Below are 17684 nucleotides of genomic sequence, written 5' to 3'. Positions count from 1 at the left end.
TGTAGAAAATATCATTGCATCATTATTTCTTAATGGGACAGTACACAGGTCCTAATCTTAGCTATCAGTGATCAATACTCAATTCTTTGACCATGCAATTAGAAAAAAGCAGAAGTTACCCTCTCAGCAACCAAATAAACACTCAACAGTTCTTTAAAATTTCATTGCCTTTGAAGACTATTCTTTTGGTCACTCTAAGGAGGTTCAGAATAAGAATATTTTTTGGTTTTATGAACTATTGCTATAGGAGCCAGAGATTAGTTCATAATATGACTTTCAGTAAATAGATAACTATACTTTGTGTTGCTTTCTCCTTCTCTAAAATGAACACCATTATATAACACACTTGGCAAAATATTGTGAAGATGCAATGATATCTTTCATTTGAAGCACTTCACAGGCCTATGGCTGCTTCTTCATTTGTTTTTTTAAAGGGTGGAATGACAGATAGAACTTTATGAAATAAAAATACATGCCTGTGTTGTGCTTTTCATTTTTCTATTCCCTTTTAAAACAGCAATTCTTGAACATGGTATTGCTATAATTCAAGCAGTGTATCACTCATGATAGCTTAAATTTAAAGAAGAAAATGAGAATATAAATTTAAAGGGTCTAAAAAAATATTCTTATATTGTAAAATTATATAGCAAAGCTTTCCTAATATCCCAACAGCTACCATAAATCCATGAAATCAAGGGGCATAAAATTTAATATGATTAATCTTCCCATGATCACTGACATGCTGAATATAATTTGTACTTAAAAAGTTCCAGATTATATGCAAGATGAATATAGTACAACTTTTGGCATCCTTATATCACTTATTAACATAAAAACTAACATGTATTATCCATACACAAAAATATCTGGCCTTTTGAAAAAATATGAGATCTATAAGAGATCATACAACTATTTTTTTTTCCAAACTGGTAGAGAAATGTAATGGAATAATGTGTTTGTACAGTGGTGACTATTTGTCACGGCAGACACTGACATAGGCATTAAAGCACTAACCATTTTAGGCAGCATGTCATAACCAGCCAGTTGGAGGACGGTAACAAAATACTTGGCTAACTCTTCTATACTAGAGACATCTGTCTAACTTAGCAAGATAGTAATACCAGGCACTTCCGTAATTTGGATCATATAAATATCGCAATTCACTTCATTTTAAAAACATTTTAACAACATAGAAAAATCATTCCATATATCTTAGACATTTTCAATATTAGCTGTATACAGCATATACAGCACCATGGAAAATGTTTATGTAATATTTTAAGTGAAAAAGGCTGTATAAACATATAATATTGTCCAATAATTATATTTAAATAAAATTATATAATATAAAAATTTACATTTTATGATATTAAATAAAATTCTGTTTATTTGGGAAGCAAGTAAAAAAGAGTTTGATTTGTTGGGATAGATAATGATTTTTTTTTCAAGTATGGGTTAAATGACATAATATTTATTTGTATGGAATGCTTAGTATATGTTGTATGTGTTTTAATAAAATTGTTTTAAGCTTTGAAATAATCTTAGAGAGTGATGTGGTTTTCATTTTACAGGCTAGGTTAACTGGGACTTAGAGAAGTTATAAAACTTGCTTGTGGGATGAGAGGTGGGAGGGAAAGGGAGAGAGAGAAGGGAAATTGCATGGTAAAGGAAGGAGACCCTCACTGTTATACAAAATTACATATAAGAGGAAGTGAGGGAAAAGGGAAAAAAAAACAAGGGAGAGAAATGAATTACAGTAGATGGGGTAGAGAGAGAAGATGGGAGGGGAGGGGAGGGGAGGGGGGATAGTAGAGGATAGGAAAGGCAGCAGAATACAACAGACACTAGTATGGCAGTATGTAAAAACGTGGATGTGTAACCGATGTGATTCTGCAATCTGTATACGGGAAAAAATGGGAGTTCATAACCCACTTGAATCAAATGTATGAAATATGATATGTCAAGAGCTATGTAATGTTTTGAACAACTAATAATAATAAAAAAAACTTGCCTGTGGTCAAACAATGAACATGTAGCAGATTTGGCCTAAAATTTCTGTTTAATATCAAATCCAGTATATGTAATCATAGCAACTTTGTGAAAGAAAAATTACTTTATATATTCTGCACTCTATACACTAGACCCATATAAACACCTATGGTGTTTTTCTGGAAAATAGTTTGACCATTTTTTTTCTGATTTGCCTGTGATTTTGTCCGTTTTAGTGCTGAAAGTCAGACCCACTCACTTCTTTTTTTTTTTTTTTTTAAAGAGAGAGAGAGAATTTTTTAATATTTATTTTTTAGTTTTTGGCAGACACAACATGTTTGTTTGTATGTGGTGCTGAGGATCGAACCCAGGCCGCACGCATGCCAGGCGAGCGCGCTACCGCTTGAGCCACATCCCCAGCCCATACCCACTCACTTCTAAGCAAGCCTGTACCAGCTGGTCATTCACAAGAAAGGACTTCTTGACCTGGAATAATTATAATGGCCCACTCTCAAATTCAGAAATCTCAATGAAAAGGGCAGGGAGGGAGGTATAGCTTTATGAAGAGGACTTCCCCCGACTCCTCCACCTTTAAAAAAAAAAAAAAAAAAAAAAAAAAAACAGGTTTGAGAGTTTCTTGGGTAAAAGAGCATTTATGGGCTCCTTCTCTGGAATCATGTTTGGAGATTAACAATGAGCAGTATCCTTTTTGAGTGCCATTTTGAGGCTAGAGTATATACTGAGCACAGGTTTTTGTGGAATCTTGTTCCTACTCTCAGGTTGAAGGGATTGAGGTGTGGGTATTTTTCTAGAAAGATCTATAGAATATAGCCTCATGGTCCTAGACTCATTTCTTTGGAGCTGTTGGTAAAAGGTTGTTCCACAGCACGTCTTGCAACCAAAGCCCTCCCCAGTCAGGAGTCCAGAGTCCAGCCCCATTTCCATGTGTAACTTCTCACTGCCTCCATCTGGAGATGGCAGAGGATTCATCATTAATATCTTTCCTTTTCCTCTTCTTGATTTGTGCCCTGCCCCGCCTCCCCTGAAGTGACTCAAACTTTCTGTCAGTCTAAGTGCAAGACTATTTTTACCACAATGTTTGGGAATCTCTGGGCACAAACTGTCTGCAGATTGGGTAGGTTACAGGTGCAGGGGTTCATGTTACTCATTTAGTAGCCACGAGTTTAGAGTACTAATCTGCCTCTTCTGAATTCTGCCTTTCAGTCAGCAGGCCCTTCCTCTACCGTTTTACTCTTTAGGGCCACTCACTGTCCTTGCTAGCTGACCCCTCTCTTGGCAGGCTTGACTGAGCTCTGTTCATTCTTTTTTCTTCTTTCTTCTCTCTCTCCTTTCTTCTACCACCCTTTCTTTCTTTTTTCTCTTTACATAGCTGAAAAACCATAATCATTTTTGCTTTGGCATTCAGTTCTACTTTCTCAGCTAATGACTAAAATTGCATTTTTTTTTGAACCACCTATATAACAATAGAGCCAGATCCCTAGATATAATACCCGAAAATATCTTCACCATTTCTCACCAATGTCTCTGAATGTTTCTTCCTTGAGCTGCCTTCTCCTCCGGTCATGACCATTCCAACACAAAGATTTTCCCCAAAGTTTCAACTTTGCTCCCTAGAAATACCAAACCTAAATCTCAGAAGCTTCTGTCCCCAAACCATCCTACCTCCAATTTCCCATGCAGAAGAGACTCTCTACTGTTATACACTTTGAGAGGATTGTGTTCCTTTCCTTCCAAATTACTAACTCAGTTATTTCATTTGTGTGACTTTAAGCTAGTGTCATTTTCTCTTGATAAATTGGAAATTTAATGAGGTTTAAACACCATGAAACACTCTAATTAGAGTCACTAGTTTAATATTTTCACTTCCATGATAACATTAACTTAAATAAGTCCTTGATTTATCTTAAACATTTTTATCACCAAATCTGTTTTTCAGTTCACTGTGAATGTTCCAATCAGAGGTCTTATAAATTGAGAACTAATATTTGCTACGTGTATATTCCATATTATAGAGTCAACATGTATTATTTCATTTCATGCTAATAAGCTTGTGGATATGACTAGTATATGCCATTTGACCTCATAAAACTGAGAGGCTTGGGACACGTTATTAAAAATACTTCAGACTTAGATTTTTGTTTTGCTCCAAAGCTCTGTTTCTGTCTACTGTATATACTTCCTCTTAAATCCCATAGCTAAAATCCATTGTTAATAAGCTGACCACAGTTCTTTTCTTTCTACTCCTTTCCAAGGAGATGAATTAGACACACTCAAGCTTTACTGAAGATTATGGAAATAAAATAATAGAGTGGTAAACTACTTGAAAAATTTCAGTTCTGTCATTTAACCTAGTTTTCAAATTGTATTGTGAATGAACTCTAGCCCTAGGAGCAGTTTATTATTGATAATACAATTATTCCCTAATTATCATCTACTTTTCGGATAATTTTTTAAAATTACATTTTAACTATTTAAAGCTCGGAGGATTTGGTTAATATAAACCTGTTGTGACCACATCTCAAGGTCTGTGCGTCCCAAGTTCTGCTTAGAAATAGTCTAATTGCAATTACAAGCATCTCACATTTTGTAAACAGTTTGAGTTCCAAGAGTTCATAAGTGAGTTGTTTGGAATCAGTGCGTATTTTCCCATTGACCTAATCTAATAAAGAATGGCTGTTTCCCAAGCTGCCATTTCTGTGTTCTCTCCTCCCACATTCTTCCCTCAAGTCTCAAAACAACAACAAGGGGAAACTCTGTTTAAACCAATGTGAATACTAAACCTACTTTTACTGCCCTGAGTGCTAGAGTATGCTGGGAAAAGAGCTTTGTGATTTAGTAAGGCACAGCAATTCAGCAGGTAAAGGTAGACTTTACACAAAAAAAGAGCCCCTTTTCTCCACGAGATTGCTCCTGGGTTTTTCTCTAGTGAGAACACCTGAACGAAGGAAACAGAAATGGAAAAGGGATAACGTTCACATTTTTTAGCAGGTTCATGCTGTTCATCTATCTGATATGTCTTAAAATCAGTGGCAAGTCTAAGAATGGTATGACTTCAATGTTACTTTTATTACCCAAATTTCAAAATCTTTTAATAGTTATACTTTTCATATCTCATCTTTCTCTGTACCAATAATCTCAGTAATAAAAGTATTTTATATAGTATGCTACATTTAAAAGAAAATTGTACACAGTAATGGATTAATTACCACATGATATTTTGATACATGTATATGTTGTATAATGTTGAAATCAGGTTAAACATATTTAACTCATTAAACATGTGAAATAATGTGTTCGTCTTGCTATGAGCAAAAGACCTGATAGGAATAATTAGAGGAGGAAGTTTATTAGGGACTCATGGTTTCAGAAGTCTCAGTCCATACATGACCAACTCCATTGCTCTGGGCTCAAGATGAGGCAGAACATCATGGCAGAAGGGCACGGAGGAGGAAAGCAGCTCAGGACATGCAAACAGGAAGCAGAGCTCTTCTCACCAGGGACAAAATATAAATCCCAAAGGTTCACCCCCAGTGACCTTCCTCCTCTAGCCACACCCTACCTGACTCCAATTAAAACACAGTTAATCCAAATCAATGAATCAATTCACTGTTTAGCTCACAGCTCTCATAATTGAAGCATTTCACCTCTGAACACTCTTGCCATGTCTCACACATGAGCTTTGGAGAGAAGACACTTATCCAATTTATAACATGGTGAAAAAATTTAAATCCTTTTCCTGTAGCTTTTTGAAATGTACGCTTCACTATTACTATCGAAAGTCATCCATCTGTGCAATAGCTCACCAGAACTTCTTGCTCCTAACTGTAACTCACTACCCCATTAATCAACTTTTCCCTGCTACACCTTGCTCTCCCCAAATGTGCTCTATTTTTTAATTGATTTCAGATTTTTTAAAAAATAAAATATCTTCATAACAAACCTTGAGAGGATGGACATCTTTTGTCATTATACCAATTTTATAGATGGAAATATAAGGCTTTGACATTAGAGTTCACTGAGTCTTCATAGGCCAAAAGCAACTCTATTCTAGGCTTTCCATGTCCCTATTTCACTTTCAAGGCTATTTCTCCATTGTTTGCCTCCGTCATATTTCACTCCTCCCTCTAGAGTCCTATTCCATGAGAAGAGGGATTGGTAGTCTACTGCATTATCCTGAACACCCACAACACTTATCCGACACTTAGTGACTAGTAATATTGAAAAAATGCATTTCAGTTATTAATTATTTGAACAACAATGCTATATACTTTTGCTGGTCAAAAATTAACTTTTTATAAGAGGTAGCATAATCTATGCTAAGAGCCCACACTCATTTTCCATAACAAATGTTCAATTTTGCCCTGGGCTGATGAAGCGTTTCCTCTACAGTCTTAATGACTTTAGTAAGCAAGGACTGATGGAAATGGAAGAAAATATCACAAAAGAACTACTGATTTCTTGCTGCGCTTCCCTGTGCTTTCTACCTTTTCAAAATTTTAAGAACAGTTCTCAGGGTTGATAAGGAATTTTGCAGCTAAATAATAATAATAATAATAATAATAATAATAATAATAATAATAATAAACCATTAAAAACAGCCCCAAATATCAAAACTTAACATCCAAAGTCAATAGAGATTGTGAGGGGTTGCCTTCTGGAATAAGCAACTTGAGTTAAACTTTTTCTGGTTCCTAAATTGTCTAACAGTTGATTTCTTGCATTATCTTCACTCTATTTATTTAAAGGAGACAAAGTGATAGGGAAAATAATCTGAAATTATGACTCCTGGAAGAAGAATAATAAGACCTTATGTTTTCCATCTGGTTTTTCAGGCAATGACTATAATGGTCAAAACCAAGGTTGACTGTCATCCCAAGGGCCACTTATCAATAGAGGGAGTCCTTCCAGAGCTTGAGGGGGAGGAAATAACATTAAACAAAAGGAAGAGAGAGAACAAAAACAACAACAAAAAGAGAGAGAGAGAGAGAGAGAGAGAGAATAAACCTTTCCAACAGCTGTACCTTTTTTTCCTTCATAAGAATTGGTCTTAGCCCTAACACAACTTTATACCATAAATGAAAACTGATGTTCATCAAACAGCAATATGCTATATGCCTCGCATGCATGACATTGTTTGACTGAGACCTTACCCAAACTTTGTAGGTCAACCACTATTACCTCAAAGAAAATCAAAACCTAGTACTTACACATGGGCACATAAATACAAAGTCCTAAGGGCCTTGAAGAGAGTCCTTTGGAATCTAGGGCCCTTGCACTTCACCTTTTCTGTTCTGCCTCACAAAGAACTGTATGTGTGTGTGCGTGCGTGCGGGCATGCGCGTGTGTGTGTGTGTGTGTGTGTGTGTGTGTGTGTGTGTGTGTTGGACCATGGACAAGCTGCAATAATTAAAAAAAAAATCTATAACCCTGCTTGTGCCTTGATTACTACCTTTCTCATATGAATCCTATCAAACAGCTTATCGGTAGTAGATGGATAGCCAGAATGCCAATGAAAAATCAGTGAGCACCCAGTGTGTAGAACAGGAACCATAACACAAGTACCTGGGAGGGGGCCACAGGTGCATCCCAACAATATCAGGTAGCTCTGGGTGAGTCTTATCTTCACTAAAACTATTTTTGAGGAGTTATTACATGTATTCCATTCTCTATCTCATCTCTTACTTCATATGTCCTACTGCTCTCCATGGAAGGAAACAGAATTCAGATCTTGGTTGCCCCTCTCCATTTAAAAAAAAAAAAAAAAAGGTAGCCAAGGAGAAGGGTGTCTATGGAAGAATCCAGAGGGTCATTTCATAGAGCATGGGATATGAATGCACCCTTCAACCACCCCTTCCAGCTCCCAACTTATCTTACATTTTAGTAAAGAGAGGAAAGAGATTATTTACCTGCTCCTATAGAGGCTGAAGCCTGAAAGTCATGTGTAACCTTTGAAGGACTGTAATGGTTTTAATCACAGGAATAACATCTTTTTGACAGGCAGGAGAGAGGAAAGAGCTGAACCACACTGCAAATATTAACCAGGCTATTTTGGAGCAATGGCTATTGCCTTTGAAATCTCTCACCATGAGTCTATACTTAGAATTCAGATGAGCCCAGGGGGAGGGGAATGGGGCAGTGTTAATCCCCAGTTGTTTTGAAGTTGTCTTGTAAGCAGGTTGGTGTCTAAACTGTCCAAAATGGAAGTGTTCGAGGCTTTGCTTAAATTACGGGATTCTCTCTTGTATTTTGGTTCAACCTGTTCCTCATACAGACTGTCACTTCACTCTGGGTGGCGACACGTCTCAGTTTTCTTTCAAACTAGATGTTCTAGAGAGCACTAGCTGCAGTCACATTGGGAGACTGATGCTCCATGACAGCTAAAAGTTGGATTGAGTTTCAGGAGCTACTATATATAAAGCTGGGTCGACTTATGTCACCGCACTAATTAAATGCCATCTGGGTGGTTCCTCTGGGTTTTGAGTCCATCACCCAGTTCAGATCGAGTCAGAGGCCAAGGAGGAGAACATGATGATGGACCTTTTTGAAACTGGCTCCTATTTCTTCTACTTGGACGGGGAAAATGTTACCCTGCAGCCGTTAGAAGTAGCAGAGGGCTCTCCTTTGTATCCAGGGAGTGATGGTACCCTATCTCCCTGCCAGGACCAAATGCCCCCAGAAGCCGGGAGCGACAGCAGCGGAGAGGAGCATGTACTGGCACCCCCAGGCCTGCAGCCTCCCCACTGCCCCGGCCAATGTCTGATCTGGGCTTGTAAGACGTGCAAGAAAAAGTCTGCCCCCACCGACCGTCGGAAAGCCGCCACTCTGCGCGAGAGGAGGCGGCTAAAGAAAATCAACGAGGCCTTCGAGGCACTGAAGCGGCGAACTGTAGCCAACCCCAACCAGAGGCTGCCCAAAGTAGAGATTCTGCGGAGCGCCATCAGCTACATTGAGCGGCTGCAGGACCTGCTGCACCGATTAGATCAGCAGGATAAAATGCAGGAGCTAGGGGTGGACCCCTTCAGCTACAGACCCAAGCAAGAAATTGTAAGCCCCAGATGCTGCCGGGGAGGGAAATGTAAAGGCTGATTAAACGCCTTCCGCGGGGCCTTAACTTCCAGCTGCCGAGTCTCTTCCCTTACTCCTTTCTTGCCTGCCCCTCCTGTTCCCTCTCTAGATGAACCCCCAGTGACCCAAGAAGACCAGGTCGCTCCAATAGGCAGGAAATGCGTACCCGGCCCAAGGAAGCAGAGGAGACACCCCCAGAAGGCCCCCCTCCCCCGGAATTTGTTTCTTTCCTAATCTGTGGCTTTGGTTTTCCCTCCAGCTTGAGGGTGCGGATTTCCTGCGCACCTGCAGCTCCCAGTGGCCAAGTGTTTCGGATCATTCCAGGGGGCTCGTGATAACGGCTAAGGAAGGTAAAGTAAAAGGGAGGGCACTGGGCTGCGCTAGAGAGCATCCCGGGAGGGAGCTGGGGTGTTCGCTCCGGACTCAAAAGTGAGCGCAGGGGCGCATCCTGCTAGAACCGAGCTCTCAGAGCGCAGGAGCGTGGTCTTCTCGCGCGGTCCAAGGGGCCTCCGGCGGGGCACAGAGCGGCCTGCCTCTTCCTTACACGGTGCATTGTTGGTGTGTGTTCCTCTTTGTTTCTTGTGTTCAGGAGGAGCAAACGTTGATTCGTCGGCCTCAAGCAGCCTTCGATGCCTTTCTTCCATTGTGGACAGTATTTCCTCCGAGGAACGCAAACTCCCTTGCGTAGAGGAGGTGGTGGAAAAGTAACTCTGGGCCGGCGCGTTCCACGCAGCAGGAAGACTCCTTCTCCACCTAATCCTTTAGATTAGGTCACATTCATTACCATTTAGACACCCAGACCCCAGATTTTAGGAAAGGGAAGGAGACATATTCACAAAGAAACTTGTTCAAACTCAAGCGAAAGGGCCTTTTGGCTTTGGGCTTCTATTTTTTTTTTTTTTTTTGAAACCGCACGAGTGCCTTAGGTCTAGCATCCCTGTTTTGTTTTTGTTTGGTTGGTTTTGTAATATATTAACTTTTATTACGGCGATCCTTTGTGCCACATGCGAAAGAAGTTCATTCCTGTCTAAAGCGAAGTGGGAACGTTAATCTTAGTGGTACTTAATGTATTTTTGTATATAGTCTTAGTATGTTCATTTTTTTAATGTAAACTTAAGAAGTATATTTTAAATGTGGACTGATGGATTGTATATAAAATGTGTGAGGATCCTATCCTGGTATTGTAATATTAAAAATAAGTTTCTATATGAACAAAGTTGGTCTTAATTTGATTCAACTGGAAACATACATTTGAGGGCATGTGTACAAAAATAAAGAGGAGCCATATTTTAATTTAGACACCACAGAAGCCCATTTGTTGGGGTGCTTTCTTTCAGGCTGAGTAATTTTCTTTTGTCTGATTTAAACTGGGTAATTTAATATTTCATATAGATCTTACACTTGTAATTAGAAGTGAAGAGTATCCAGAAGGAATCTGCGTTTTCCTTTTATCAGCACCCATTTCTTTCTTCCTTTTCTTTGTCTTTTTTCCTCTTCTTACCATTCTGTACTTGGTGATCTGGGTATGGCTTACTTACCCAGAGTTAACAACTGAATTTTCAATCTAGTAAAATTTTGTTGGCAAGAAATTCCAAAACAAAATTCTTTTCTGATTTCCCTAAAAGATTTTCAGCTTATTTAATCCAAATTATTTTCCTCTCCTTGATGTTGCAGGCTGTTTCCCAGCATTGATATGAGTACCCAGGGGGCTGTACTGGCCTCCTCCACAGTTTTCTTGAACTAGACTGGTCCCTATCAGACTGGCATATCCTCAAGGCCTCTTTGGCCTGGGTTTGTTTTTCAAATACAAAGATAAAAGAAGGATGGGCTTCTTTGAAGGGTGGGTTGCTTTAAGAGAGGGAAAGGGTTAAATGGTTGAGGGCAAAAAACAACAACAACAACACACATGAAATCTCTTAGCTGGGCCAAACAGCAGAGCCCCAGAGAGACTCTAAGCCCCAGGAGTTCCTCATCATGAGGATTTTACAACGTGTGCCAGGTTTGTTTATCCTGTAACTTCAGGAAGAAAAGACCACCAAGAAACACAGTGGGAAGTGAAGTGGAGAAGAGGAGCAAGCCATTTCTTTAGAATTTCTACTTCTCCCTTCCATTCTCCAAAGCGTACCTTCACTTCCTACCTCCACCCCTTAATGTCTACCTTACCCCTCTACTTTACCTCTTTCTTCCCCACAGCTGATAATCAGCTCACAGATGTAAAAAACCAAACCCATTGCTGTATTTCCCTGTTCAACCTGGCTTCTTAACACTCCAAGGTCTGATCTTCCTTTTGTGCACCCCACGAGTTCCTGAGAATGCTGGAGATATAGCTTGCCCCTTTTTCCATTTTAGAAGAGAAACCCTCTTCCTAAGGGTAATACAGATTGAATATTCCTTATCCAGAAGTGTGTTGGATTTCAAATATTTTCAGATTTTGAAATATTTGTATGGGCTTTGTGGTTGAGCACCCTGAATCCCACAATTCCAAAATCCAAAATGCTCCAAAATCTGAAAACTTTTGAGCATCATATAGGCAGTCAAAAAGTTTGGATTTAAGAGCATTTCTGATTTAGAATTTTCTGGATTGAGGTGTGCTCAGACTGTAGTTAGTCTTCTGAGCACATGGATAATTGCAGTTTCTTCTCAAATACTTTTAGAATGCAGAGAGGGGAGATCCAGTAGTGCACTTGGTGGTTAGAACATGCTACTTATAAAACACAGAATACTTCATAGAGGAAACTGACATTGACATATAATCCCTTTTAAAGGTTTGAGAGAAGCAGGCAGGAGGTTTAAGGATGCAAACCACTGAGCCTCTGGAGGAGGTGGACCGCCTAGATTAAATTCAGGCTGCTACTGTGTAGCCCTGGGCTTGTCACTGCTGCTTCTTGGGCTTCATTTACAAAATAATAAGGACAACAGGGCCTGATTCCTGGAGTTGCAAAGATGCACTAAGATATATAAAGTCCTAAGCCAAAATAGTGACAAAATAAGCTCCAGATGCCAGATCACTTTATTTTTCATTAGTAAATCTAAATTGACCATCAAAAGGTTTTTCTTCCACCAAAAGTCCCAGTTCCTTCAGCCTTTGCTGGCTCTGTCTGGGGAAAGTATTCATAGCAAAGAGAACTGGGACAATGTGAATGAGCCATTCTTAGCAGTTTCCACATTGACTCATAATCCTTCATCAACCAGCCAGAGAGAGGTACTGTTGTTATGTCTATTTTAGAGAAGATGATCCTTTAGAATAGCCAGGTCCTTCCATGTGGCAAGAATAAAGCCCAGATGGCTGCAAGGTCCTACCCTCAACTACCAGGTATCTTGCAAGAGAAGCTTTGGGAAATTAACGTGGAAAACTTTATGGTCTATAGAGTAATTTGGTGGTCTTTGACAGTTGTTTTCCAAAAGTTCTTTCTCAATAGTGGTTAGCTAGTGAACTGGAAGTTAGAGCAGTTACATTATTTTTTAAAAATAAACTCTTTCGTGGAGTGCAGGGAATAAAGATATTCAATGTTCTCAACTACTGTTGAGGCTAGCAGAGAAAAATTGGGAAATGAAACCTGACTTTTAACCTTATTAAGACATTGTTAAATTAAACTTAGAAACATTTACCAATCACATTATCCAACCAAAATATGTGTGAATATGTGCCAGTTGCATATGTTCCCAATAATATCCATATTATATATCTGGATTTTTTTCCCTAGAGACTTGCTCTAAAATGTGTGTGTGTGTGTGTGTGTGCATGCGTACACACACACACACACACACACACATACCTATATTTTAAAGAATCAAATTCATTACACAACTAAAATAAAATGTTTTAATTGATGAGGTGAATTCATTTACTTTACAATTGCACATATATTTATAATAAGATTTCTCTTATAAATTGCTCAGCAACAGAATGCTTTTATTAAGTCACGGACTTTGCTTGTTGATAGATTTTATTCAGTCTTTGCAAACCAAATCCTCTCTATCTTTCTTAGCTAGCTAGGTAACTTGAGAAATTGTTTGGAATCCGTTTGCCTATGGAAGTCTCTTCGTTAAATAGAGCAAATATTTCCCAAAGACTTTGTGTGACCTCCACTGCTGTAGCTGACAGTGGATTTCCAAAGAAATCCTTGGTGTGTTTGCAATTAAAATGTTTTTGTTTGATATTAATGATGATAATCTTTACCAAGGCCAAAGCCAAAACAAACAGGGCTGTGGAAGCAGAAAAATCGAGACACAATAACTTGGTAAAGATAAGCCATTTGGGATTGAATCGGAGCCTCTTTTCCAGAGGCATATACACAGTTTTCAGGTATGAAGTAATGAGTGATTTTCTATTATACAACTATAGAAATAATTTGTGGAACATCGAATACAAGTTTTCTCAAACTATCTTCAATCATCATATCTGGATCATTGAATTCCAAACCTGAATATTGTGGAAATCCAGATATGCCAAGTGGTCTCCCTTTTCTTCCAAACTCTTTTGTATGTTTTTTGGGTGGGAAGGGTACTTAAATTCAGTGTTCCCAACTACTTTTGAGGCTGCAGAGCAAACTTGCTAAGTTAAAAGTAAACTTTATCCTTAAAAAGACATTCTTTAGTTAAAAGAATTTACCATTTGTGCTTTACTTAGTAATACCATATCCCATTTCTTCATTTTAAAACCCCCTTCCCACAACACCACTTAGGAAAATTTTTTTAAAAAATATATTTTTTTAAACTTTGAATATCTCATTGTCTAATTCTATGCATTTGTAAATTAGCAATAATATGGTATCTTCCCACAGGCCCCTCCAGTCATTCCCACAAACTAACTTAACTTGTAAAAGATGACCCTTGGTCCTACAGGATTCAGTCTGCAAAAAAAGCAATTTTTCTGCAAGCTGAGTTCAGAGTCAGTCTGTAAGATGGAATGGCTATGCCATGTGCTGGAACAAAAGATAATGCTATAAGAACTGGCTACTTTCTGGACTCTCAAGGCTGCTAAATGTCCTAACTTAGTCCTTTGATCTCTCTTGGGAGTCTTCGAATTCAAGCAGAGGCCAATGTCTTCCTCAGCTGTCTTCTCCACAAATTCTTCCAACAGCTCTGGCAGGTACTAATGTGTTTACTTAGGTGTGCCCCGGGGTTCTCAGAGCTAATAGCAGTTTGAAATTGCTTAGCATATTGTGAAGTCATCTATGATAACCAAAAATCCCAAGAACTCCCTTTTTCCAGGAGTTAATAGGGTCTGCTGATAGGGGCAGAAGTGAATTGAAATGGATTAATCTTTCCACATGTAACCTTTCTATGTATATTTAGTTTGTCCCACTAAGAGAAGTATGATGAATTTTCAGTAATACAGAATTTCTACAGTGGGCAAATTTTACTAGGAAAAAAGTGATGAACATCATATTGATGGTGTGGTCTGTCCATCGACAATAGTTCTTATTTTATTTTATTTATTTGTTAACATAGGTTCTGCTAAAATCAAAAGTTGACAGTTTCTTAGAGGTAATCTTATAGGTCACTGCAATTATAGCCTGTTTACAAAAGCCTGAGTCTTTAGAAAACTAAACGTGTATTTGTTTTTGTTCAGAATCTGAAATTCAAAATTGCAAATACATGAATTATCCATCTGTCTCACCAGCATCTTGGTAGGCATTCATTTTCAACTCTGGGTGGCTGGGTGCAGTGTGGCTGAGCTTTCTTTCCCACATCTGCTTACTGGGAGGCTTCCCTAGCAGACAGTGTTGGAATATTATTTCTAGAAACCTGTTTACATATTAAATAAATGTGAGTTTGCCCTGCTTGTAACAAATTCACTTCTCTGGAGATATAATGGAAAGCAGCTTATCTTTTCATTTCTTCCACGACATACAAAATCTAATCTAGTTTTATTTGGGGGTAGAAGAGGGCACATTGACAGCTAAGTTGTCTTTTTAAAAGCAGATCTGAACTTTTCCTATGCTTCCCGTTCAATTTCTCCACTAAATTTTTGTCCTCTATATGCGTATCCAGTTCCTCATTACCTCTCCCTCCCTCTTTCTTCCCCTCTTTCCCTCCCCGGCTTCTGAGAAAAAAACCCAACCAACCTCCCCTGAATCAGGGATCCCCTGTCATCTTTGGGGTGTGGGTTTCCTTCCTTCCTTGCATACTGCCTCCCAGTTTTTGATCTCACTCTTCTCTCACCTCTGATAGTGGTTTAAAAGTTTTGCCTCCATTTTTTCTTCCGTGCTCTGAGATCCTATTTTCAGCACTTGAGTCCCAAGGGCCCTCAACCCGGGACCCTGTTCCCCCCTGGCAGGTCTCATTAAGCCTCCTGGCGCTCATGTTTTCTTGGCTTCTTTAGTTCCACTCGCCCGCAGCACTCTGGTAAATTTGTTTTGAGATCACCTTACCAAAGACAGCCTAACCTCTGAGAACTATCCTTACTGACAGAGGCTCCTGAGTGACAGCGTCTTCCCGGGCACAGAAGCCAGGGCAAGATGTCCAGCATCCAGCATTTGTGAGTTTCTGCTCTAGTGCTGAGGAAGCACACCCAGCTGGAATTGATTGAAGAAAACAAACAAACTCACCTCTAACAGCACGATCTCTAAGGACACCCTGCCTTGTTTCCAATAAGTGTGACCTGGGGCAAATTATCTTATACGTTCAGTTTGCTTTACCTTCTTTTGAAAAATCGGTCTGATTATAGCTCTGACAGAGTTCTCAGGAGTACTAATTGAGTAAATATATGGAATGGGTTAAGAAGAGTTGCTCCGCAAGAAGAAAATTCTCAATAATTGTTAGCTACACATACCCCATGCTGTGGGGACTGGGTACAAAGCATGTTAAGTGCTTTCAGAAATTAGCTGAAAGGCAGGCAGAAGTGTAACTTCTATCTTCCACTTCAACTTTCAAGACCAAGTTTTTTTGGGGGGCGGGGAGGAGCGAGGATTGAATTCAGGGGCACTCAACCACTGAGCCACATCCCCAGCCCTATTTTTTGTATTTTATTTAGAGATTTTTTTGTATTTTTTTTTAGAGATTTTTTTTTTTTTTTTTTTTTTTTTTTTTTTTTTTGTTGAGGCTGGCTTTGAACTAGTGATCCTCCTGTCTCAGACTCCCATGCCTCTGCAATTACAGGCTTGTGACACCAGGCCTGTTTGTTTGTTTCTAAATCACATTGCTTTACCTGCTTTACATATGCTAATGGTGGACAGTGGATGCCACAAGTGGGGGTGCTTTATAGTTGCTGTTTGTAGGGTTGCTGTTTGCTGACCAGAATCCTGGAACTTGGCTGTGAACTCCTGGATGAGAATATCTACTCACTATTGTATTTTAGAGGCAGTGATGTGCTGCTCATTCAAATGTTTCCACCAGTGTGATGGAGGAACCTGGATCCTTCAGGAACTTAAGTTTTATATCTGGGGTAGCCCTGCATTCATTTCAAAACCATCCACTTGTAAATAGGCCTAAGTAAGATGCAGATGGATTTCCCACGGGCCAGACAATTAAGCAGAGGTTGATGTGAAAAGAATTCTGATTTTCAAGGGAAATCATTGTCTTAGGGATGACAGAGTGGGGACAGAGGAGAGAAGAGAGGAAAGGCAAGGTAGTAAAGGTAGTAAACCTCATTTATGGACATTGTCACACTCTCATGCTGGTTTTAGGACCTTCACTTGGGAGAGATCTTAACCTGGGAAGAGTTATAAGTATCCTGGTAACTATAGGTGACAAATTAGCTAACCATGGTTGCTTTTAGGAAAGCAGTTTTGAAAAAAAAAACCAAAAAACAAAACAAACAAAAAAAAAAAAACAAAGGAAAGTTCTACCCCACCCAATAACTTTTGAGTCACATATACTGAACTGGATATCCCTAGGTGAAATCCAGAGCAGTCCCTCTTCCTTTCTATGGGCCACAAGTCCTGGTCCAAGACCTCCAACTGTTTGTGTAGACTTTAAGTAATTGTTTTCCTAAATATAAACAGCATCTCCTCACTTCAAATGATCTGAAAGTGAGTTAAAAGTGTTAGTAATTACTAAGCTGATTGAATAGATTATTATTTAAATGTCACTTGCCTTCTATCCACCAAAATTTCAAAGACTGCTGCTGGGGATTGCTTTACTGGAAGGCTTTTGTCATTGAAGTGTGTGAAGTCACTCCTGGTTGGAAGAGTTGGAAATTTTACACTAGCCGGGGATGCTGTGCCGGCAGCTGGGACGCATCTGTAACGGTGTTAGTTTGCCTGAAAGCAGAAAATTAGCGACCCCAAAGCCCAGTTTGGCTGTTTAGTCTGTAGAAATGATCGGGCGGAGCACAGAAAGGGAAAAAAGGAGACTCGCTCCTGGAAAAGGACTTTGCGGGGAAGTCTGAGGTCCAAAACGGGACTTCTTCCATTGCCACTTAGAGACCCTTTCAGTGCGGATCATCGGCCTGCTCAGGGTCTAGCCGAGCCCTGGCACGATGTAGGAGGCGCTCAGCGAATATATGGAGAAGGGAGAAAGGAAGAAAGCAAGGGCGGGAGGAATGTGCCCGGTCTACTGGCTCTCCTTAGCCCACTTAAGAAATAACAGGGAGAGCGCCAAGCCAGTGCTGTCTTAAGGAAGCTCCCACCCATCTCTCCCCATTCACATAACGCCTATGAAAT

The 17684-nt window shown here is 39.4% G+C and overlaps 1 protein-coding gene and 1 long non-coding RNA gene across 2 annotated transcripts in view; one reads left to right on the top strand and one right to left on the bottom strand.

Moving 5' to 3' along the window:
- LOC113184642 (uncharacterized) overlaps window positions 1-8037 on the bottom strand; it is a 68885-nt gene extending 60848 nt beyond the window's left edge. Inside the window, exon 1 of the long non-coding RNA XR_003301028.2 lies at window positions 7917-8037. This is a non-coding gene — a long non-coding RNA (uncharacterized LOC113184642). The remainder of the gene's footprint in view (window positions 1-7916) is intronic.
- A 400-nt stretch (window positions 8038-8437) lies between these two features.
- Window positions 8438-10369, top strand: Myf6 (myogenic factor 6). The gene is made up of 3 exons (XM_026391413.2): window positions 8438-9054; window positions 9335-9425; window positions 9665-10369. Exons 1-3 carry the CDS (start codon window positions 8536-8538, stop codon window positions 9781-9783), a joined length of 729 nt encoding a protein of 242 aa, XP_026247198.1. The 5' UTR covers window positions 8438-8535; the 3' UTR covers window positions 9784-10369.
- Window positions 10370-17684: the final 7315 nt, after the last annotated feature.

The sequence above is a fragment of the Urocitellus parryii genome, chromosome 5, assembly GCF_045843805.1.
Source record: "Urocitellus parryii isolate mUroPar1 chromosome 5, mUroPar1.hap1, whole genome shotgun sequence".
In the NCBI taxonomy this organism is placed as follows: domain Eukaryota; kingdom Metazoa; phylum Chordata; class Mammalia; order Rodentia; family Sciuridae; genus Urocitellus; species Urocitellus parryii.
The sequence above is the reverse complement of the archived record's forward strand: the minus strand, read 5'-3'. Positions and strand labels throughout refer to the sequence as shown.